A 24317-nucleotide genomic window follows, 5' to 3' on the forward strand; every position below is an offset into this window, starting at 1 on the left:
CGTGTGAATTTATTCAAAACTGCAGGTTACAACTTCTTAGGGCACCTAAAATAAGGCCTTCAACTACCACATTTTTTTTTTTTTCACCTTGTACAGTTGGCAAAGACGTTAGTCTCTTGATTCCATTTTCTCGTTGTTGGTGTTTGTGTGTGTAACAGCAGCTTCAAGTTCCTAAATCCTGCCGAGAGGGGTGTGCAGCACACTTCTAACACAGATGATGTTCACTTTATTGTTACACATGTAATAGTGCTAAGCACTTATTTTACAGAATATAACACAAACAGTATCTGAAGATGGCCCTTAGGTCCAGGGGTTTCCGTTGTTTCTTGCATTTCTACTCAGTGCACACTTTTTGTCACTGACAGAGATTAAGTGTAGGTAACTACCCACCCAACGAGATTATAGATCGACACTCTTTCATTTAGAGAGCGTCCCACTCATTCATCGTGATGGTTTTCCTTAACAAGAATCAGCATGGCTCATTAACACAAAACTATATTTTCAATAAGGTTAATACTGCAGCAGTGTATAATTACAGTCTAATAATTTAACACTCAGGAGCACTGTAAAACAAATGTAAAGAACTTTGATTATTACAGTTTGCAAATGGACCAGAAAAGCTATTTACTATCATTACAAAGTTGGTTGATATCGGTGTTATTTAACACATGTAGGAAAAGCAATGCATACTACAGAATTAAATTTCATTTTATAGTGCTACTAACCAACTGTGTAAAAATGCAAATCTGTCCCCATGGCTTATAAAGAATTTTTCCCATAACATTAGAAAGAAAACAAAAAAACCCCCCAACAATAGTGAAATTTTGCAACTGTAGTATTAATAGGACCCTGCTGAAGTCTAACTTCAAACGTTCACAGTCTCTAAGCCATTTAATACCAGATTTTTGTTTGTGTACCGTTTATTTGTTTTAATAACAGCATCTAGTTGAACCATCTGAAAATTATTTAAGTTTTAATTCCACACAAAATTTGAAAAACAAAAACCAGTGTCTCTTTTAATGAGAAGAAAAACATCAACAGTAGTTATTACTAGTAATGGTGATATTTTAATTTAAAAGTCACTCCCAGACTGGCATAATCTCTACCTTTAAATTACAGCAGAGCTGAGACATACTCAGTGAAAACAAATGCACAGACTGGGCATAGCTGTTATCACTACAGGCTGACTAGGGCTCCGTTAGTCTTTGTGCTTTGTTACTTGTGTATTTCCAGTGGGTTTTACAGCTTAGTTAGTTTGGCACAGGAACCTGAAGCTTTTTAGACAGGGCTTGTGATCAGTTATTTCTTGAAAGCTGAAAACAACCATAAGTCTGTGCCACGTTCCCTAATCATTCATGAACATAGGCTGTATTGGTTAGAGCCTTCCCGGTGCTGTCTAACCTGCTGAGTACCTGAGGTCTCTAATCACATCCTCATGCGATCACTGCAGGAAAGTGGCTTTGCTGCGACTGTCCTGGGGCCACACACCAGTCCGCTTTCCGCACGGCTAAGCTTTCAGCTGCATGCATTGATCCTATGGCCTTTATTTTTGAAGCAAGAATAACGGAAATTATGTGAAACAGAAGTTTCTTCTAACTAACTACTCCCTGTCTCACAGCAGATGCTCTAGGATATGTTCCACGGCCTCTGGGAAATTCTCACAGGTTAAGTAAGGAGCCGGATTGATTTTGTCTTCATCTGCTGGTCGATATTTACCTGTAACAGATGAACAAAAGGGTGCATTAATAAAGCTGCTTTGGGTGACCTGTCAGCTTGAGTTTTTTTTCCCCCTAGACTAGAGCATCCTAGGACCGGAAAAAGCCAGACATGGTAGGCCAGATAGCCATCTGGCATGCTCTTAGAACAGATATCTCACAGGTCTTTCCTAAACAAACACTTGAGACTTACTGAAAAATGCTCCAGGAGAGGCTCTGACTCAAAAGTAACATTACTTATGCACTGTTTTGAATCTGTGGTACCGCAATGACACTGTTCTCCCACTAACTATTGAGATATTTGGGTTGTAGGGTCTTGAAATAACAGTTACATCTCCCCTTCTGGTTTTGTAAGAAGAGTAGGATTACTTGCTTTCATTTTGAGGGTAGTGGACTGTGTAGCATGAACAGTTGCTACCTCAGAAAGACCTTACCAGTATATGGCGTTACCACAACATCAATAAAGTTGAGAGTGATTGTCAGGCCCTTAAGGTTCCACTTTTGTTTGAAGCAAAATGGTGTACATCGTTATCAGTGTAATTACAAGGGAATGTCATCAAGAGTTTCCGAATGGTCAGAGGTTACATCAACACGACTGAACTAGGTAATCTAAGATATCACGTTTTAGATAAGTACCAGTTCTCTATGTTCTTTGCCTAATGCTCGTATTTTAGTCATTGTAAAATTCAAATCTACAAGATCAGCCACCCCCATCTATTACTTCATATCAGCCTGCTATCAGTTAGGAGTCTGTGCTCTAAACCTGTTGTTCAGACATTAAGTCCAACCTATGGCCTACCTTGACTTAGTCACAATCTACTGTCTGACAGGCTGCCAAGCTGCAGCTGAGGAAATCTACCTGCTGAATGAATCCCAAAATGAGCTGCCCCATAACGATGCACTCAGGGTCGCCCAGCAGCCCCTGGGTGTACCAAACTGCAGGAACGGCAGGCGTCTGCAGACGACCGGGGCTTGCCCTTGGGCTCAGAGCGTACTGAGCCCAGCCACGCGGGCTGTCAGTACCCAGGGCATGATGAGCGCACCACTGTCTCCTGAAAGGACCGATCCACCCAGTACTTACCGGTCCTCACTAAAATCCCACGCATGCCAGCGTTCTGGGCTCCTCCAACATCATCCCTGCAGTCCTGGGACAGAAGAGGAGATTGATCAGTGGCCACAGTCATAACTCGTTACCGAGTGCTTTATAGCGTCCTCTGCCTTGCATGTCACCAATGAACCAGTTAAAAACAACTATACTGAGTCAATCCTTCAGTTACCTGTTGGACAAATTATCACAGGAATGATTTCCTAGGTGTTTTTTGCCTGACCAAATAGCAAGACCTAACCTGCGTGGGACTGGAGCTGCCAAGTCACTGGGAGATTCTAGAAAGGACGGTGGAGACATCAGAAGGCACCTCCCGTCAGCAGAATTCCCATACCCTCGGGCAGGATATTTAGGGCTGCTCCAGCACCCACTCAAGTCAGAGAGCCGAGCCCAGGGGCTACACTCAGTCCTGCAAGTTTTGATGCTTCAGTTTTCACCCCTCGCTAACTCCCAGCGCTTTTGGAAAGATCACTTTCGTGTGGCGTTTGGGAGGCACCTGTACCCGGTGGAGAAGAGCACTAGGTGAGCAGGCAGGCGGTAAGGTATTCAGTCCCCACATACATCACCAATCATGAGGGCCTCCTCTGGGGCACAGTCAGTCCCTCGTAAAGCTTCCAGGAAGAAAGTTTTCTCTGGTTTCCCCACCACTGTAGCTTTGGTGTCTGTTGCGTATTCCAGTCCAGTTACAAAAGGCCCAGGTCCCAGAGCCAAGCCATTCTTTTTCTTGAAATACCTGGCTTTATGTATAGCTATAAGAGGAGCACCATCCAATATCAACCTAGGGAACCAATGAAGAAGAAAATACATAATTATATGAAAGGTATTTACAGCTGAAGGCCTCATCTTGCTTTCATTTACATTGATGACAAGAATCCAACTGAGGTTCATTTATTTGGAGAGTTAAATAAAGTTCCTGCCTTTCTTCTCCCCAGAAACAGCTAATAAAACAAATCCCCAAAATAAAGAAACTACTATCTCGAGGATTTGAGCAGTTAAGGTTTTTTTAAACTCCTTTCTATATCTCTAGTGCAATGAGGTTCATTTTTCTGAGCATCCCTGCTCTTCAAAGGCTAACATCCCCTCATTAGAGCCGATCTGATTTCCCCATAAAAAATATTTTAAAATACATTAACCATAAACAGTGGCTGTAGGTAGCAGCTTGACTGCCACAGCCTTAATTTCCTGTTAATCTCCCTGCCTTGACTGAAAACACAGCAGTGCTTTCAAAAAATTGCTGCAGCCAGGAAATCTGCAGCCCGGGTTGTTAGCAGGGCAGCTCCTGGGGCTCTTTGTATCACCTGTAACAGCCAAATGATTCAAGAGCTATACGCTTCCAGCAGGGATGGGTGTTTAGGTGAATCCCAAGTGGAAGCTGAATCATTAAACCTTGACTTTGTATTTTAACGTTGAAGGAGTAACAGATTACCTGAAAAAAAAAAAAAAATCACAAAGATCGGGCACATTCCTGCCGCACCGAATCCCCCAGTTAGCAGTGCTATAACCGTTCCTTTTAGAAACGGAGCTGGGTTTGGTCTTCTTGCTATAGGGAACCACAAATTCCCAAAGGGAGATCGTTCAGAGCAACAAATCACAAGATTCCTAACGCTTCTGAGCAGAATAAAAGGGTCAAATAATAAGGACCATAATGCACGGCACGACAGCACGGCACCAAGGGTTTTGGCCGGGCACGGCACCTGGGAGGCTCAGAAAGGGAGGGCAGCAGTGGCCTGATGGACTAGGAACGACAGCAGAGATCCTGCCGCTTCCCACGGGCCCATTTCTGCCCTGACACACCAGCAGGTATACTCTCCTCGGGTTTTCACAGGTTTAAAGATAAATAAAAGGTGTCTTTTATTCCTCCCCGACAGCTGGCCTATGCATTTAAAAAGCCCGTACAGAATACAGGATTGTCTGGAATGGGTGGAAAATTGTAAGGGAAGGAATAATTAAGAAACTACTGTTACTCCACCAATTGCAATCAGCTCCGTATTAGCCTGTGCTACCCTATCAGCCCTGTAAATTCACTTCATATCTGCTTTTACAGATTAAGAGGGCTTACTTTCACACAATTTGGGCCTAATCCACCAGTCCCCATCTCTGATTCTTCCAGTTCTCTGTCACCTGCCTGGTAGTTTCTCTGCACAGTGGACCTAGATGCTACCCCTGTCCTGTAGCAAAAGGAAGTCTGTGTATCAGCTCTGCTGGATGAATCTTCCTGGTACTACCAAGCTCAGCAAAGTTACAGCAGTCCTCCCCCATCCCCAGCCTCGGTTTCAGCGCAATAAAAGCCCTCTAGATAGCATCCATAAAAGCCGAGGTTCTCTGCCAAACACTTCCCGTCTGATTTTACGGCACCTTCTTCAGGTCCTGCGGGCAGCTCCAGTCTTTATCACAACAGGTAGAAATGTAACTAGCACAGTGGAAACGGCAAAGCTGGGGGACAGAAGGGAACCGCTGGCACTTATCTTGAAAGCAGAAAGGATTACTTCTCCCTTTAACTCTTTGTTTTACAAAAAAAAGCCTTTAAGAAAACAAACAAAATCTTGCTTTGCCCCTTTACAGCCTTCCTGGAGCTCTGCTGCGCCTCTGTTCGAAGAGGCTGGCTTAGGTTAGTTGTATGCTCCTTGGAGAACGTCTCTTCTTTCCCACACGCTTGCAGAGCAACTTGGGTACTTTGAGCAATGCCTAAATGATAATATTTCATTTCACTTAATTATCACAAAACACTTGTACTGAATCAATGCATTCCAAAGCCAGCTCAACAAGAACCGAGCTGGCGTGCGTTATCTGTGAGCAGCTAGCTATGTTCACAGTGGGAGGACGCCTCTAGGATACAGAAAAATTTAATTTGACAGTGGCACCACAACCGCTTAGGCTCAGTTTACAGGAAGGATCTCACCTGAGGGAATTCTTCTAAACGTGGCATCCCAATCCTGTGTATACAAAAAGGGAAATTTATTCCCAGGCATTTCAAATGGCGCCTCGAGAATGGCCTTTCTTTGTGTACTACGTTTTGGGACTCATACTGGGTTAGATTTCTCTAATGTTGGATGTCAACAGAGTAGTTGCCTACCAGGCAGTTAGTCAGCCTGGGCTCTTCACAGTCAGTGAAGAGGAAAAAGCACTTCTAGGGCACAGTCCATCTGTCCTATTTTAAGCATTGCTAGGGGAAAAATGAATAGTGCCTTACAAGTGCCTCCTCTGTCCCAGGTCATTAGCTCAGATACAGGCATCTGCATTCAATCAGAGTCACCTCGATGCTTCGCTGTGAGCGATGCAAATCCCAAGTGAGTTAGTTTTCTGAGCAGTAAAGAATAGCGGCCTAAGGCTCAAAGAAGAGAATGGGTCAGTAGTTAAACATTTCCTCCAGACCAAACAGAAGTGGCACAAGCAGAACAGAAGTTTATCCCCCAAGAGAAGACTAGGGGAAAAACCCCAGAACAAGTCAGTGAGATATTAAAAATCGAGCACTTGCTAGGGCCTCTGGACAGCTTGAATGGCAGGACCAGGACAAACACTGGGCAAAACCAGGAAGCATTCAGGGACGATGAAATCCTCCTCCAGGTAGAAGAGTCAGCCAAGAGGCTGCGAATGCGTCCATCACGAGGCAAGGAGAGCTGAAGGATTCGGGCTTGCTCAGCATATGCTCCACACTTGAATCCAGGTCTCTCTTGTGCAGCAAGGGCAGCTCAGGCCCACCGCCAGCTGCAGCGGCATGGACCACGTTTGCCCTTCAGCATCTTCCTTCTGTTGTCAGACCAAATGTCCAATTCTGTGTTTAATGCAACAAGCCCAAATCCAGCCTGGGACAACCTCCCTCACTTCCACAGGACCCGTTCTGCAGGCTTTCTCGTGTTCTCTGGCCTGACGAAGCCCGGGGCCCTCGATCACTCCGAACATAATATGACTAGTTTCTGGCTTTAAACGTCCAGGTCTCCAGCCCGAGGCCGCTAATGACTATTGTTCAACTGCTAATATATTCATGACCAAAATATCAATAAACAAAATGAAGCAAGGACTGGAAGAGAGGATGGGATAACTTTGTGCGATTGTGAAATTAAGAGTGCACTCATGAATCCACTGTAAAACTCTAAAATCAATGCCACTGGCAACATGCACTAATGATGCAGCCAGAAAGTCAGTCTGGGTCTACACATGTTTTTATGACATAGAACTGGCTTGCAGATAAGGACAGCATTGGCTTGCTACTGCAAGTAGCCTCCACAAGCTACCGGTGCACAGAAATTGGTAGCTCCTCTTCAGATTTAGTGCCTATAAAGACGGATTAAGATGCTCGAGACCAAATTTTTTTCCAATTCTAAGGTGAAAAATTATGCAGTGGCAGCCAACCCGGGAGCAGAGAGCAGAAAGGATTCATCGTATGTATTGTAACACAGCAAGGAGTTAACTGGGAAGGATATTACCAGATAATCCTCTTTAGTTCTGAGATAGCACTGGAAGCCTGTTACCAACTGCCAGCACGGGTTAGTGCTCCTGCAGCCGAGGTAGGTTGTGCGACCGCTCCCCCTTTCTCAAGGCCAGGTCAATCAGCTTGGCCTAAACCACTGTTGAAGGACAGCAGCTTCAAAGGGCTTCCCGTGACAACAGCAGCACGATACTGAGAAACAGCAGACTGTGCTGGGGTGCAGGGGAGGGGGCTTTTTCAAGCTACCCTTCTCTGTGTGTGTTTCGCAATGGACAAAAGGCAAAACACCGGGAGATGAGGGCTAAACTCAGTAACAGACTCATGTTCAAGTCTCTCCAAGCTAAAATCTTTTTCTAGTTAAAAGTCAAGACCAGTACGTTGAGTAGAACCTAGAACTGGACAGAACAGTGCATGGCTATGCAGCTCTGCACACATTATTGCAACCTGGCTCAGTCGCGGACACCTTTTATCCGACTTATCACTTATACAATATACAGTCAAAACTACCAACCTGAGTGATAAAAGGGACTGGATCAGATCCACAGTTCAGCTAACCCAGCATATTGTGGTGGCCACTGCTGAAAACAGGATATTTCAAAAGAAATGACTAGAAATCCTGCATTAGGCAGATAGGGAATAATCTGCCCTCAATACGGGATTTCCTTCTAGCCCCTGTAAGATTTGGGCTCTGAAGACTGAGGTTTTGAACAGAGAGGCCTTCTCCCTAATACTTCTCAACATCCTTGCTTCTGTGTAAGCATCTCCTCTTGAAACGTTACTATCCTTTTCAGCTCAGTGTTTTAATTTTGTAATGTTTGGAATTGTTTTGTTAATGCTGTAATTAAGTTTATTTACAGACTGAAACCTATGAAACCCAGGGCTGGACTGCCTGCGGCTCATGCTTAAAGCCCCCACCTCCACAAAGGTTAGCGGTTCTCTCTCAGATATGGAAGACGACACCGTAATCCTCACTACATAACTGTGATATTGTTACCACCCTCTTCTCTCCGTATGGGAAGGAATTCCTCTCACACATGGGGATACAGAGCCCAGCATGAGACAACCACCACTCAAAAAACAACGAGGAGAGATGGACTTACCGAAACGCCCTATTCATCATCTCATAGTTAAAGCGCTCAGGAGCCAGTCCTACTACCACTGCATTGGGGTCATCGGTGGCTATCCCTGGAAAATCAAGAACAGTACCACAAATTATTCTGAGTAAACTGACTTTTCTTCATACCTAGTAATACAGTCAGCTTTTTGCATGGCCGAGTGATCCCCCAACTATCCATACCACCCAAGCAGACACATTTGTTACAGCATGTCTACTAAGAACATGGGTCTGTAGCTACACCTCAGCCTGCCCCTTTTCACAGGAACTCGTTGCTAACTGACTGTGTTCAGACCCTTTTCATAGTGGTCAGCACTGACCAATTCCCAAGTGCACCTACCCAATCAAGAGCAGCTGACGGAAGAGTGCTGCATTTCCCCAGCAGCAGGTAGGACTAGATCTGTTAACTGACACGTTTCAGTTACCATCTTCCATGGAGTGAAAGGAAGTGTCAGTTCTTGACTTTCACCAGGAGTAAAATCTTCTGTGGTTTAAACCAACCCGATCTCTGTCATTTACCAAGTTAGGCAACACGTGTGATTAATCACTTGACAACAAAAATTAGAATTGTCTGACACGGACAAATCATTTAGACGAGTTACACGTCCGTTAGAAATAAGGAAAGCCTCACTGGAGGTGTTGGTCCATCCAGACTCTGGAACCCTCCAGGAAGCACGCAACTCTGCGTCTGTGTAGTCTAACAACCATTCTCCCACTGGCTCCACTGAAATTCAGCACCTTTTCCTTTTTTTAAATTAAATGACTTTTCATTATCTGAGAATCTCTCTCTGCATATATCAGTTTGCTTTGTTAAGATACTAAAGCAGGAGCATTAAAGAATTTCATCCAGTTTTCCAATTCCTTCCGGTCACAGAAAACTCCACTTAGGGTGGAAAGCCTGACTGTTGTTCTACATAGCAGTCTGCTTATGATGGCAAAGATGGTCTTGCTGCATGACCTAGAAGTTGTTACACTAGGTTACTTTTGGCTGTTTAGGAAGGCTTTTTTTTAAATGTGGATTAGTTCCCTCACGAACAGCTTACATCTCCTTTGTCCTGCACTGTTCTGGAGGAGCATGACTGTCTTCAGACGGCAGCGTCACCTCTGAAGGAACTATATATGGCCCTGTAACGGCTGTGAAGAACAGGACCACGGCACAGAACCAGCAATGGAGGCAGAGTAGCATCTACAGGAGAAACAAGAGTACCAGGGAAATTTGTTTTCAATAGGTTAAGTAACAGCTGCACTCTGCACTTGCCGGAGTTGTTCTTCTGCCTTCAGGCAGCACATACTCTACATCTTGACTGGGACAACTAAGAGCTGCTGCGTCTCCAGAGAGCGTCAATGCAGACCACTGGCTGATGTCTGATGCTGTGTGTCCTCCAGTTAGCACAGACAGCAAAAAGCAGCACTCAGAGATGCCACGTGGATTTGTGACACCACCCGAAAGCATCTGGGTCCATTAACCAAGAATGGATTACATTCATCCATCTGTGACCAATTTTATACACAGATTATCCAAGAATAATTCAATAGCAGTCACTAACAGAGATTTAAGATGTCCCCCATTGTACTTAAACGCTTCTGCAGCGGTCCTGAGAGAACATGAGCCAAACCGCTTGTAGATAAAAGAAAAGGCAACAAAGCAATGCCCGCCAGATTCAGGCTACACACAAAATGCCACCAATTTACTCTGCTGGTATCTCTATCTTTGCCTTATACAACATTAGCATCAGCTACTGTTAAACTGACGCAAAGATCCCAAACACATAGAGATGTAACTGATTTATCTACCTCAGGAGCATTCAGCTGCTGTCTCTGACCCAAGAAAGCCTTCCGGCGAACACAAATACGGACTCTGTTGCTGGGAGCACGTTTCTCCAGATACAGTGTTAGGTGGTGGAACAGATTATCAGATTTCATTGCTCTCATAGCCCATAGAAGCTTTCCCCCTGCACACTCATCTTTCACATTACTGAATAGACCACGGCACTAAAATTTGACAGAAAATGTCTAGCTCCTAGCAAGATTAGAACCTACTTAAATTATACAGCAGTAAGAATTTAAATTTATAAGGCAGGGAGCAGTGGCAAATCATCCACATTTTCACTGCCCTGAGTTTAGATGAAAGACTATTCACATTTCAATAGAATATTTTCAACTCCAAGTAAGCTAAGAACATGGGTGTCTCCACTCTTCTTCAAATAAAGATATGAGATAAGTCAAGGACTAACTGTCCTAACTTTAGGCACCTGCCTGAGGTGTCCAAGTTAGAATATACCAGCTTAGGCTCCTCTTATTGCTGAGAGAGAGAGACAGGCACATCTGAAACTGAAGCAGGTGTTAACCAGGTCTCTAGAGATGACAATCTAGAGAAATAAGGGAGATAAAGCTTCTATCACCCAATTAGATAATAAAAGTACATGGAATGAGACCTAATTGTTCAATAATTCAAGCTAAACAGTAACTACCTGAGGATTTCACATTTAATAGTCATCTATTAAGAGAGAAATAGCTTCCTGCGTCTCTACACGGAGATTTTTCAGCAATTTGTGTCACTGCTGACCTAGCAATAAGCATGGGACACTTTGATCACTTTGTCATCTAACTTTGTCTAAGAAAGATCTTCACGAGCCAGCAGGACAAGAGGTGCTGCAGCAGCACCGGACCAACAACAGCTGGGAGAATTGCTTGGAAGTACTAGTTCTACATGGACACGATCTCTGTACAATAGCAGAGGAAATTTTCCGATTTCCAACCCATTGACACATTCTGGCTATAAAGCATATAAATATTGGTAAGTGGAATAACTCTCCAATGATCTAGTGATAAATATTACTTTCTACACTGGAAATGAATAAAAAGTATTGAGTTTTATCTGAATTCCTGCCCATTTGAAGTTTTTGGCTGCCATTCCCACTACTCCTCAAGCAGCTATGACAATCACGGCTTTAGATTGTTTAACGTTCTATTTAAAGGAATAAAGAATTGTTACGACTCTAGAGAGTTCCATGTTTTAGGCTTTCATCATGGCTAGCGGTAGTCTAGCGAAATTGCTATAGACTATGAAACAGAATATAGGCTACATGTCGTGCATTCAGGATGTAGCATAGTTCACAGTGTTGCAATTTGATTAGAATCTGCAGAACACCACCCTGCAGTTGCGTGTTCCTGCTGCTTTTCTCCCCCCTCCCTTTTTCTTTTTCTCCCCTTCCGAGAGGACACAAGCTCTTCTTGTTTAACCCTTGCACTATGTACAGGCCTGGCAGAAAAAGAATTCTGCTTTATGCAGGAGAATACAAGTGCACCTGAAGGCTCAATCTTGCTACACAGGACCACTTCAGTCCAGAGCACATCATAGACGTCCCTTGCCTAGAACTTAACATGCTATCGCACTCTGCCCTAAGTTTTCTGACAACCGTAGAACATGCTAGCCCCTGCGCGGGGTAGTAGAGGCTAGTGACATGTCACCAAAGGTACTGTTTACAACCAGTTTATCACAGTGAGACGCAGTGGACTCTTTTAACTCTTGAGAAGAAAGAGCAACGCTTTACATGCTCATTGTGCTACAAAAGGGAGAGCGTAATGTTTCCTTAGCTAGTGGTTCAACAACCTTCCCTCGTGCTCTTCTCCAGCCATCTCACCTGTGAAATCAGGCAGCGCCTTATCGTCCACCAGCAGAAGAGGCCGCACCTGCTTTTGCTCCAGGAGATTTCTGGCTGCTGTCAGAGAGGTGAAGATCTCATTTTCCGCAATGTCAAATCCCAGTTTCGTCAGCCTCTCCAGCAGGTCTCTCTTGCACTCTTTTGTTGTGTTGGTCACAAATCGAATGGTAACTGGAGCACCGCGCAGCCTGATGCAGAAGAGCAAAGGCAAATTGGACAGAACTCTTTTTACTTACACCCTTCGTATACCTCCTTGGGACTTAAAAAGGAGCATCTGTCTAAAGGCTGCGGCTGAAAAGATCACCTAGGTCCCAGACTACTGGTGCTACAGGCCAGAAGAAACAGGAGGTCGTTAGCCTCTGCACGGACCAGAGGGCAACGTAAAACACAGGACAAGAGTTCGAGCTATGCTCTGCAGAAAACAAGATCAGGTCTCCCCTGCTCTGCTGCCACCAGGAAGAGTCAGGAGAAACGGTGATTCCAAATTTCATCTTCACAGGAGTAACAAAAACACCTCTGATCAACTGCAACTAGTCTGAAAAGCCTTTTAATTCAAACTAGATCGTAGTTGTCCAGCCCTGTATTCTGGATTAACAGCATCCTGAACCAAAATAAACAAACAGCAGAACCTTGCTGCTAAATTGATATATTGAACTCAACACGCCTGGTGAATTTCACAGTAGCTGTAGCTCACTCAGAGATGCAGGAAGCTCTAGCAGCCTATGTTATCTGTGTGGCACTTTTATGTCAGCTTTTGCAGCCATTTCTCCCTTCACAGAGGAACAGCGATCATCACATAAAACCACGTTATTGCCTCACACTGACAGTACACGCTACCGAATAACCAAATAATTTTAAGTGACAATTTCAATGGCATTTCCTTTAATTGCTCCCCCACCATCACTTTCTCTGTTTGTTGCTATAGAAACAAACACTGGCAGCGCAACTGCATGGGGAACAGAATAAAGTTGGTCAACGCTGGAGACTTGCTCGCATCTGCCACTTCTTCCCCTTGTCTGTTCTGCTTCCTGGAAAGACACGATGACCTTTCAAACTATGAACTGGTAAAACAAACAAACAAAAAGATCCCCTGTTTACTAATAAAATAGAAATTAAGATTTATGTCCTCAATACTAAAAGGCAATCCTGAAAATAGAATCTATGGTTTTGTTCCCAAAGCAAGCTGTGCGCCAATCACTTCAGGCTCTCTTTAGGAAGGACAATTACCTGGATTAGCAAAAACGATTATGAGAATTTTTTTTTTTCTTTTTTCAAACCTCCAGGCATACAAGACCTGACTGTTCTTTGCAGGGAAATGACATCTGTTCGCCAGACCTGTGATCTTTAACTGAAGCACAACAGAGCACTGGACTATCTCCACGTTTTATCCTTTCTCCAATTTCCCTCCCTTGCTCTCCCCTCTTGAAGCTAGTACAGGGCTTGCACGAGCAAAGCCCGGTAGGAATCAAGCAGAAGCACAGCAGAAGGCAGAGGAGAATCAATGGCTTTATAAAATACTGTCTGTCTTCTGATTCAACAGAAGTCCTTTCTATTACCCTGACTATTGCCTGAGGGTTTGGAGGTAAGCAGCAGATAGGAGAGAGTCAAGCTGCTCTTGACAGTATCATCGCTTCTATACATCCAGGGAATCTGCAGAATGCTCACTCTCATCTGGCACAAGTTCTCCCTGCAGCATGAAACAGGGGCAAGCAGGATCCAGTGAATGAATGAGCATGAATGAATAGCCAACACTTCAGCAGTTTTTACTTCCTTGCAGTCCTGTATCTTTAGGGGATAATTATTTCCACAGAATTATCTGTGAAGAGAAACACAGACTTTCCTAATCCATCTGCTTTCCCTCTGAGCTACAGTCTAGCTTTATAAAAATCCAAGCAGTTGATATAACTCCAGTAAAAACGTCCCGTGCTTAATTCAACCCTATTTCTCTCCCCTCATTAACTCTCACTGCTCTAGCATCTTAAAGTGGCTCGTCACTCACCACGGTGGCATACATCACTTAATATTGTTTCTCTTTGTCCTTTGCAAGGTGACTTCTTCAGGGAAACAGTGTCAGAACACGACACAAAGATCCCTGGAACTGCATATCTGACTATGCTGCCGACTTGGCCCTTCAACGACGGTAAATCATTTCACTTGCTTCTGTAGACACGCTTTCATCGGAAGGGGTACTTACTGCACTGTTAATTAATGTGTTTAAATTCATATAAAAGACGGGCTGTATTATCAAACGTTTCCCCAACTAAAAAGCTGAGCTTGTTTACCTAGCAGAAAAAGCTTTTAAAAAATTAAATACAGAAAACCTTGTCTGAAATACCAAATGAAATGAGGACTCTGTAAAGGACACCTTGCTCACTGAGCCAAGTTATTCTCACTGTTAATCCAATTTAGCCCAGCACAGGCTTAAGGGCTCAGATATAAGATCAGGTTCCCGTAGTTAAACAAAGCGCTGAGCATCAGCTGAGCTGAAGTGATTTTGGTACACATGGGGTAATCCAGGTTAAGTTAACAACCTTCCACTTTGGGATAAGGCTGCAATCCCATATGAATTAGCTGAAACGATCCAAATAATAAGTCTTTTCTACCCAGAAAAGACTCAGAAAAGACCTAGTGAGCTACTTAGGGAAGCTGCAGGGAAACAGGTGGTGTGTAGTAACATGTCAATATCGAGGCCCCTTGCAGAGTTCTCCTGGTATTAATACATATTAATTAACGCTTATATATATATCAGCATAACGAGGCAGAACCGTCAGGCCCTTCCACTAAAAGAAGCACCTTGTGCAAACAGCATTGACACAACCCGTAAGAGGAAATGGGAAAAGGTGGCTTGCCTTTTAAGAGCTTCCTGCGCGCCTGGCACAGCTGAGTCTTCAACATGAAGCGTGCCGCTGAGGTCCACCAAGACAGCTTTCAGTGCACGCCGAGCTGCCATCCTCCATTCCCCAGGGAAAAGGCAAACAAATGAAACAACGAAAACTGCTTAGCAGACAATGGATAATAAAAATAAGGAACTCAGTTAAGCGCCTCATTTGTGCCAAGCCCGGTATTACTCAGAACATTACTTGTAGTGTTAAATGGGCCCCTTTAGACAGAGAAATAAAAGGCAGCGCTTAAAAAAAAAAAAAAACATAATTGATGGGGTGGTATTTTCCCAAAGACTCTATATATGGAAATCAGGTCCTATTTGTTTCTTAAGTGCCTGTATTTCCGCACATCAAAAAAGTTCCCTAAACAACCAAGACCGCTGGGAAGGGGATCCTTACGTCCGGCGTTGCCGGTTCAAGGCCTCGGCAAGCACGTTTCAGCAAGCCGCCTCGACGCCAGTGGTGCCGTTCAAGTAAAAACAAACACGACGCCACTAGGCGCTCCGACTACCACGCGCAGAACGCGCTGCGGAAGCGGCTACCGTTAACCTTCGTCGGCGCAAGCCGGACTGCACCGCGATGCAGCCCACGAGAGCACCCAGCCGGCTCAGGCCTCAGGCCCAGGATAGGCGCCAGCCATCCCAGAAATTAAGGCAGGCAGGAGCCGCCGCTCAGAAGCCTGCCAGCGCGGATTGTGCAGGCCGCTAGCCGGGAAGCCAGCAAAGCTCAAGGATATTCAGCACCCAGAAGGCTTGTTCCCTCCTCTTAGCAAAGGGGGCAGTCACGCAGCCTCTCTATAGCCACCTTGTGTGCCTCACCAACGACTAACGAACCAGGGGCTACTAGCACCCGGCGCCATCCACCCCCCTCCCCGGCCGCGATGGTACCGCCCGCCCGCCGGCGCCTGCACAGCGCGGGCGGACCCACCCCGGCGGGGGGAGGGGGGAAGAGGGGGGAAGAGGGGGGAAGAGGGTGACGCCCCCCGCCGCACCGCACACACCAACCTGCCTTCGCCCGCCCGGCCGGGCCCTGCGGGCTGCCCGCCGCCGCGCCGGGTCCTCGCCGGCCGGGGCTGCCCGCCCAGCGCCTGAGCCCGCCGGGCGCTGCGGAGCCGCGCAGGGCTCCGGGAGTTGGCGGCAGGCACGTCCGCGGGCAGCCCGCCGCGGGCCTCGGGGGCGGGCGGCGCTGAGGGGAAAGGGCGCGCGGCGTCGCGCGAGGGTGGAGAGGGCCGGACCGGGATGGGGGGGGGGGGGGGAACTCCTTGGAGGGGACCGCACCGGGATGGGGGGGGGATCCCTCAGGCAGAGCAGCACTGGGATGGGGGGGATCCCTCGGGGGGGCCGCACCGGGATGGGGGGGATCCCTCGGGGGGGGGCTGCGCCAGGATGGGGGGGACCCTGGGGGGGGGCAGAGCAGCACTGGGATGGGGGGGATCCCTCAGGCAGAGCAGCACTGGGATGGGGGGGATCCTTCGGGGGGGGCTGCACTGGGATGGGGGGGGGATCCCTCAGGCAGAGCAGCACCGGGATGGGGGGGGAATTCCGGGGGGGGCAGAGCAGCACTGGGATGGGGGGGGGAATCCCTCGAGGGGGACCCCTTGGAGGGGGCTGCACCGGGATGGGGGGGATCCCTTGGTGGGGCAGAGCAGCACTGGGATGGGGGGGGATCCCTCAGGGCAGGGTGCACCTAGATGGGGGGGATCCCTTGGGGGGCTGCACCAGGATGGGGGGGGATCCCTGGGGGGGGCAGAGCAGCACTGGGATGGGGGGGGGAATCCCTTGGGGGGGACACCTTGGAGGGGGCTGCACCGGGATGGGGGGGATCCCTTGGTGGGGCAGAGCAGCACTGGGATGGGGGGGGAATCCCTCAGGGCAGGGTGCACCTGGATGGGGGGGATCCCTTGGGGGGCTGCACCGGGATGGGGGGGGATCCCTGGGGGGGGCAGAGCAGCACTGGGATGGGGGGGGGAATCCCTTGGGGGGGACACCTTGGAGGGGGCTGCACCGGGATGGAGGGGATCCCTTGGTGGGGCAGAGCAGCACTGGGATGGGGGGGGAATCCCTCAGGGCAGGGTACACCTGGATAGGGGGGGGATCCCTTGGGGAGGCGCACTGGGATGGGGGGGGATCCCTTGGGGGGGCAGAGCAGCACTGGGATGGGGGGGGAATCCCTCGGGGGGGACCCCTTGGAGGGGGCTGCACCGGGATGGGGGGGATCCCTTGGTGGGGCAGAGCAGCACTGGGATGGGGGGGGAATCCCTCAGGGCAGGGTGCACCTGGATAGGGGGGGATCCCTCGGGGGGGGGGCGCACTGGGATGGGGGGGCTCTCAGGGCTGCACACCCTGTCCTGGGCACCACCGTGAGGCCCAGCCTCTGCTGGTGCCTTCGTTCATCCGCGCTCGGCCAGCCGAGAGCAAGGCAGGCAGAGCTGGGTGCTGAGGGGGTGTGAAGGGAGGGGAAACATCCACCACGCGTACCAGAGGAGGGGGTTGTGCCAGGCTGCAGTCACTGGGGGGGGTTCAGTCCCTTTATTCTTCCCTGCTAAAGTGACACCCATCAAGCCCAGAAGGCGTTTGTGGACGTTTTGACGCTACAAACTCAGCCTTATACTGCTGCTATATTGGTAGTTGCAGGGACTGTGCTTCACTTTTTTACAGGATGAGCGTGTCCTGCCAGAAAATAGTTGTTTACTGCTGTTATAATGAATAACATACCAGCGGGGAAAACAGGCTTCAGCATGCCAATGACAGCTATGGAAACAGCCGTTTGCAAATTCTTAGTAGAAACCTCTCCAATTATTCCATAGTGGACTTAGTCCTCATGAAAATGCTTTGGTTATTGATATTTCTGAGCCAGATGTGAGTGATAATAGTGTGCTGCCATGGTTTAGGAAGTGCCAGTGACTCCTGGAGGGCAAGCAACAACTTTGCACGTGGAGCTCTTTGCCAAGTGGAAACACTTTTCTGAATGTTCCTTGTTACTGAGGTACCTGGGGCCCCGGCCTGTTTTAGGGTGTGTAGGCCACAGTGGCCTGTGAGAGGAGAGATGTGCTGTTATGAGTGGAAAACTCAGGTACTGCAAGTAAGAGTCAAACGTAAAAGAATAGAGAAGTCAGAAGGTGGGGAAACGCTTCACCTGGTTTAAACAAAGAATTACGGGCACAGTGGGCACGTGTGAGAGGTGCTCAAATGCGCACGCCAAGGAGGCAGTGTCGTTATTCCCCTGCTGCTTCCTTCCAGCATCCTGCCTTCTCTGCCCACGCGCTGTCTACCCTTTTACCCCCTTCCATGCTCATTACCTGGGAGACCTGATCCTTAGCTGCTGTCCCGTTCCGATCGCTGTCTTGCAGCCCCCAGGGAAAACTTGTCCCGGTTCTTCCTGAAGCACAGAACTATTGTTACTTTCTGCTGTATGCATCTGATCTGCAATTTTGAAATCTGAACTAAGCGTGTGAACACATGCTGTAAGCCATACAGTGAAACTTCCGCCTTTCTGAGAGAATGGAAGGGAGAAATCACTTATTTTACATGTTTCAGAGCAGCTGCTTGCAGTCTTCAGTATTCACTTTTATTTCAGTAAGAAGTAGTGTTTTAACAGTTCCAGTCAATACAGATGAGATGATATGCAAGCAGTGCTTCATTCAGGGCTCCAATGCAATGCATCAGCAGCGGGAATATCTACCAGTGCTTTAAAAAAAAAAAAAAAAAAAAAGCCATGATTACTACATGCAGTTCACATCCTCAGCCTCCATACCTTCCACAAGCTGGTTAGCAAAGGCAAGAGGCAGTGTTATATATCAGAGTGCAATGTAGTAAAATTCAAACCGTTATCGTCTCTTTTTTTTTTTTTAATCTGTTTCTCGTAAGTACTGTTCAATTCCCATGAAAGAAGATACGTTTATGAATTAACTGATCCACAGTATACCCTAGCCACCTCTGAATTACACAAACATATTTTATTTAATAAAAAATACTTAGTAATAGATTTACCTACTTGGAAATGTAAGACATAGCATGATTTTATTCTGCCTCTGGCCAATCTTACTATGGCTCATTAGGTTTGCTACATAACACCAAAATATTGCCTCATAGTGGAGAGCTGGTATTTGCAAGTGCCATAGGAATAAGACAGAAAAGTATTTTAAATAAGAACACTGACTTTGGCATGTAGAACAGGATAAAGTTGAGTTTCAAGATACTCCCACAGAACACAGATATGGAGCAAGTTACGAAAGAGAATGCGTAACTTAGAAAGTCAAAATTTATTTACAAGTTTTCACTAAAAAAAGGAAACAACAAAATCCCTCTTCCTGGATATACTCTCCTCTGCAAAACACTGCAACTGAAACCTGTTGAATTCATTTACACGTTTTACAGACTTATCTTTGTATACAACCATGTATACTTTAGTCATCAAAACATCAGAAAAGATGATCAACCAAGCTGTTTTAAAACAACATAACTGCCTGGTTTCTCTAGCCCTTCCCACTTTTAAAAATAAGCCAAAACAAGTCACACTCCAGCAGAGAGAAACAGAAAAGACATTTGAAGTCTAGCTTTTCTAAAAAGGTATATGAGGAACCGTTTCCTTGCATTCAAAGTTGCTATATAACATTCGGCCTGACCCAGCAGACTTCACTGAGAAGATCTGTATCTAAGGAATTAGCAGTACTGTCTGAGAAAGAACTGCAAAGTCATACCCACAGGATCAATTTCAGAAAGTCCTTACTTTAACAGAGGAAGATGGAGGGGGGAAGAAGCAGTAACGGAGGTTGCAAATTTGCTCTTGCTTAAAAAAAAGAATTGCATTTGAAAAGGGCGCAGTATTTTCCTCCCATATTACCCCAAAAGCTCAGAATACAAATGGTTCCCCGCTTCTAACACAAAGTACTACACAAAAGTTTAACGCACACTTAAAAAAAAAAAAAAAGAAGTAATAATAATCCTTGAAAGAATAGTAACCAATACTAGTTACTAATACCACTCGCTAATCTAAATTAACACTGAATTGCCTCTATTTAGGTACAGCTCTTTGAGATGTTGCATAGCTATTGCACCTGTTTCCAACCTACTTTGCCATTAGCATCAAACATCATCAATCCGAGAAAGCTATCAAACACCAAGAGAAAAATCCTGGCCTCAGCTTAGCCAGGAAAATTTCACTTATGATTTCGAATGAAACAGGCTTTTTTCCCCCCTCTAGTTTTAGCCTCTTCAAAATCACAACAGTATTTTCAATAGCTTATAATATTTCTAGAGCCAAAATTCATACTCTGTTAAATAGTACCGTGGTAGTAACTATGTAATAACAAACACTGGATTTTTTTAAATTTAAAAATAAATTGGGAAGTGTACTAAGAGAAATCCATCCCTGAGTGACAAGACAAAAGCCGCATCCTATTGACAATCATTGCAATATGTTACAACGCATATTGTAACAGTCAATGCTATTAACAGGCAGCAGTAGAACTTGTCGGAGTCCAATATATTTACAGCATTGTTGCACTGATCCCATTCTCTTGTTTAATGAAACTGTAAGCGAACATTAGGGAAATAAGATAAATAGAAACAGTGTCTTTATTATTGTAAGTCGAATGTCAAATTGACAGCTACATCATGTTGGATCCCAGAAAAGCCGTGATGGTTGGCAACTTTCCTCTTTGGATGTCCAAAAGCTTTTGCAACAGATCATCTTCAGCCAAACAACAGGAGCAGCACAATTGTAACAGAGTTCACTGCTATTAATGGCACTGCAGAGAAAAAAACGGAGTAATTGTGAAAATGTTGTTTTATACATCACAAAGAGCCAGAATTTCATGTTAGGCTGGGAGACTACCTTTTCAGGAGTAAAATAAACTACATCTTAAAAACAATACAATTGATTTACCTGGGCAAATGAGAATTAGTGGAAGGGGCCATGATTGAAGTCTGGGATTCCAAAAATTAATAGGAAGCTACAGTGTAAACATTCTTACGGCCTTCTACGTTTTAACTTTGGCCCAAACAAGCCCTTCTCCAAATGAAACTAAACCGTCTCAAAATCTGTTTCTGTCTTTAGCTTCTACTGAGGTTTAGAAAAATACAATTTCTTATTCTTTGCTGGGCAGAAGAAAACGCGGGGTTTGCTACTGCTTGAAGGCTGTTTGTCCGGGCGTGTAAAGTCCATTTCGGTGTGCTCTATAGCGAGTGCCTATCAGTGACTTTCAAATTAAGTTTTCATTCTTATTTCCATACTTCGAGGCACGTAAGTCCGGCTTACAGTTAAGACTCCCGGGAATTACGTTCCTCTCACCGGCTACTTGAATTCACACAAAACCGAGTTCGGCCAAGGTGAAGCGGGTTGCACGACGGGTTTCACAGGCCTCCCCACCCGCTCCCCCAAACTTCCAGAAAAGGCCGGCGGCTGCTGCTGCAGCAGCAGCGCCGCAAGCCCCAGTCACACTCCACCTCTGCCCAGCTCGGGAAGCAGAGACTATTTTATCGGTTCTCCAAGCTCGGGCGCGAGGCCTGCACGCCGCGACCTGCGCCGCCCTACGCGGAGTCCGGGCCGGAAGGACGGAGTGACAACGGCAAGCAGAAGAAGAGCAGGGCAGAACCTCGCGTGCCCAGATTATTTCCTTAAGGCACGGAAACAAAAACCTTACGGGCAGCGGAGGATTACCTGCACCTTACCTCGCATAACGGTTCGGACGGATCGAATAAGGTTCATTAGCTGTGCTTTAATTCCTGGTTCTTCTCCAAATCCTCCGATCCCTTGATCGCTTCCCCAGCCGACTGCGGGGCAGGCAGGCAAAGTCAGCCAAGGGGGGGGAAAAAAAAAAAACAACCAACAACCCCCCCCCTCCCTCCCCCGGCGGAGGGTGAGGAACCGGGTGTTTCCAGGCAGCTCTGGGGTGGGGGGGGGCGAGGGCAGGGCAGGGGTTTGGCGAGGGGCCCCGGCCCAGACACGCGGCAACGCCGAGAGGATCCGCGCCACCGCCGGCGCGGGGGATGCACCACAGGGACTAAAACGCCTCTCTCCGCCTTTCGCATGCCCGAAACCCACCTATTTTCCCTGAGTTTACGCAGCGAAGAGGTCAAGGGCGGTCGGGAAAGGCTGCCCGGCCGGCCGGCCGGCCGGGGGGGGTGTCGCAGCGCTCGGCGGCGGCACAGGCTCATGGCGGCTCCCTCCCGCCCGCCCGCCCGCCGCGCCATGGCGCCTCACCGTTGCGCAGGAAGCGCTCCTCGTGCAGCACGGCGATGGCGTTGACGAAGAGCAGCGCGGCCTGCAGCAGCGAGTACAGCGTGAACGCCATGGCCGCCCCCCCCCCCGCCACCGCCACCGCCACCGCCAGGGCGGGACCCGGCGCCGGAGCGGGACGTGGCGGGGCGGGGCGGGCGCCATGGCGGGGCGGGGCGCGGTGTGGGGCCGGGCCGGGCCCCCCCGAGGGGAGGGAGCCGGCGTGGGGCAGGGCCGCCGTCAGCCCCTCTCCAAGGGGGAAAGACCTGGTGTGGGGCAGGGCTCGTTTATATATAGAAAAAATATATATATATTTTAAAAAAAAATAGAACAAATGTCACAGAATCACAGAACGGTCGAGGTTGGAAGGGGCCTCTGGAGATCGTCTAGTCCAACCCCCCTGCTCAGGCAGCGTCCTCTAGAGCACATTGCACGGGATCGCGTCCAGACGGGTTTGGAATATCTCCAGCGAAGGAGACTCCACCACCTCTCTGGGCAACCCGTGCCAGTGCTCCCTCACCCTCACAGCAAAGAAGTTTTTCCTCAGGTTCAGACGGAACCTCCTGTGTTTCAGTTTGTGCCCGTTGCCTCTTGTCCTGTCACTGGGCACCACGGAGAAGAGCCTGGCCCCATCCTCTTGACACCCTCCCTTCAGATACTTGTACACATTGATCAGATCACCTCTCAGTCTTCTCTTCTCCAGGCTGAACAGGCCCAGCTCTTGCAGTCTTTCTTCATAGGAGAGGTGCTCCAGGCCTCTAATCATCTTGGTAGCCCTCCGCTGGACTCTCTCCAGGAGCGCCACGTCTCTCTTGTCCTGGGGAGCCCAGCACTGGACACAGTACTCCAGGGGAGGCCTCACCAGGGCTGAGGAGAGGGGCAGGATCACCTCCCTCCACCTGCTGGCAACACTCTGCCTAATGCACCCCAGGAGACCACTGGCCTTCTTGGCCACAAGGGCACACTGCTGGCTGATGGTCACCTTGTTATCCACCAGGACTCCCAGGTCCTTTTCTGCAGATCTGCTCTCCAGCAGGTCAGGTCACAGCCTGTACTGGTGCATGGGGTTCTTCCTCCCCAGGTGCAGGACCCTGCACTTGCCTTTGTTGAACTTCATGAGGTTCCTCTCTGCCCAGCTCTCCAGCCTGTCCAGGTCCCTCTGAACGGCAGCACAGTCTTCTGGGGTGTTAGCCTCTCCCCCCAGTTTAGTATCATCAGCAAACTTGCTGAGGGTGCACTCTGTCCCTTCCTCCAGGTCATTGATGAATAAGTTAAACAAGACTGGACCCAGGACTGACCCCTGGGGGACACCGCTAGCTACAGGCCTCCAACTAGACTCTGCGCCACTGACCACAACCCTCTGAGCTCTGCCATGCAGCCAGGTCTCAATCCACCTCACCGTCCACTCATCCAGCCCACACTTCCTGAGCTTGCTTATGAGGCTGCTATGGGAGACAGTGTCCAAAGCCTTGCTGAAGTCCAGAAAGACAACATCCACTGCTCTGCCCTCATCTACCCAGCCAGTTGTCCCATCATAGAAGGCTATCAGGTTGGTCAAGCATGATCTCCCTTCGGTGAATCCATGCTGACTGCTCCTGATCACCTTCTTGTCCTCCACATGCTTAGTGAGGACCTCCAGGATGAGCTGTTCCATCACTTTTCCAGGGATGGAAGTGAGGCTGAAAATGGAGGTGAGGCTGATGGAGGTGAGGCTAGAAAATACATGAAAATATATGTAGGAAAAACAAACAAACACAGCTGCGAGCTGAATCTCATCACGCGTGTGGTGTTTTTACCCCCAGGCTGGGCTGAGCACAGGAAAGGCTGTTTGGGAGGTGCTGAGGCCAGGAGCGATGCGACACCCGAGGCCCGAAACTGCCCCCGAAGGGCCGAGCAGCTGAGCAAAATACTGTAAAACTAGCACTGCACGGTTTCCTTAGGGCCTGGGAAGTGCCGGTGACTTTTTCCGTTGCATCAAACACGCGGTTTGTGCTAAAAATGTTATTTTTCACCCTGCTAGTCTTGACCTGCTAGGTCCCTGAGCTGGTCACGTCGTACCGATCTGTTTTACCCGATTGCTGCAGCCACTGGGAATTTGGGAAGGCAGGAACGCGCCTTCTTGTACACTTAAATTCGACTAGCATCTGTGCATTAATTACCTAATATTAGTAGAATCGTTAAAAATATAAAAC

The 24317-nt window shown here is 47.6% G+C and overlaps 2 protein-coding genes across 13 annotated transcripts; both read right to left on the reverse strand.

Moving 5' to 3' along the window:
* Window positions 1-479: 479 nt before the first annotated feature.
* HDHD2 (haloacid dehalogenase like hydrolase domain containing 2) lies at window positions 480-15975 on the reverse strand. Of its 12 annotated transcripts, none has more exons than XM_068928637.1 (7): window positions 15912-15975; window positions 14875-14976; window positions 12005-12213; window positions 8347-8431; window positions 3382-3598; window positions 2797-2860; window positions 480-1716 (listed from the first exon to the last, which is right to left on the reverse strand). In XM_068928637.1, exons 2-7 carry the CDS (start codon window positions 14973-14975, stop codon window positions 1613-1615), a joined length of 780 nt encoding a protein of 259 aa, XP_068784738.1. In that variant the 5' UTR covers window position 14976; window positions 15912-15975; the 3' UTR covers window positions 480-1612. The 12 variants fall into 12 exon arrangements, with proteins under 12 accessions (XP_068784738.1, XP_068784741.1, XP_068784747.1 ...); XM_068928640.1 differs by having other exon boundaries at window positions 14875-15019; window positions 15912-15965; XM_068928646.1 differs by having other exon boundaries at window positions 15908-15959.
* A 3174-nt stretch (window positions 15976-19149) lies between these two features.
* IER3IP1 (immediate early response 3 interacting protein 1) lies at window positions 19150-22302 on the reverse strand. The gene is made up of 3 exons (XM_068928647.1): window positions 22111-22302; window positions 21579-21680; window positions 19150-20656 (listed from the first exon to the last, which is right to left on the reverse strand). The coding sequence occupies exons 1-3, from the start codon at window positions 22199-22201 to the stop codon at window positions 20601-20603; spliced, it is 249 nt and encodes an 82-aa protein (XP_068784748.1). The 5' UTR covers window positions 22202-22302; the 3' UTR covers window positions 19150-20600.
* Between the last annotated feature and the right edge of the window lie 2015 nt (window positions 22303-24317).

This window comes from Struthio camelus, chromosome Z (genome assembly GCF_040807025.1).
Source record: "Struthio camelus isolate bStrCam1 chromosome Z, bStrCam1.hap1, whole genome shotgun sequence".
Classification (NCBI taxonomy): Eukaryota; Metazoa; Chordata; class Aves; order Struthioniformes; family Struthionidae; genus Struthio; species Struthio camelus.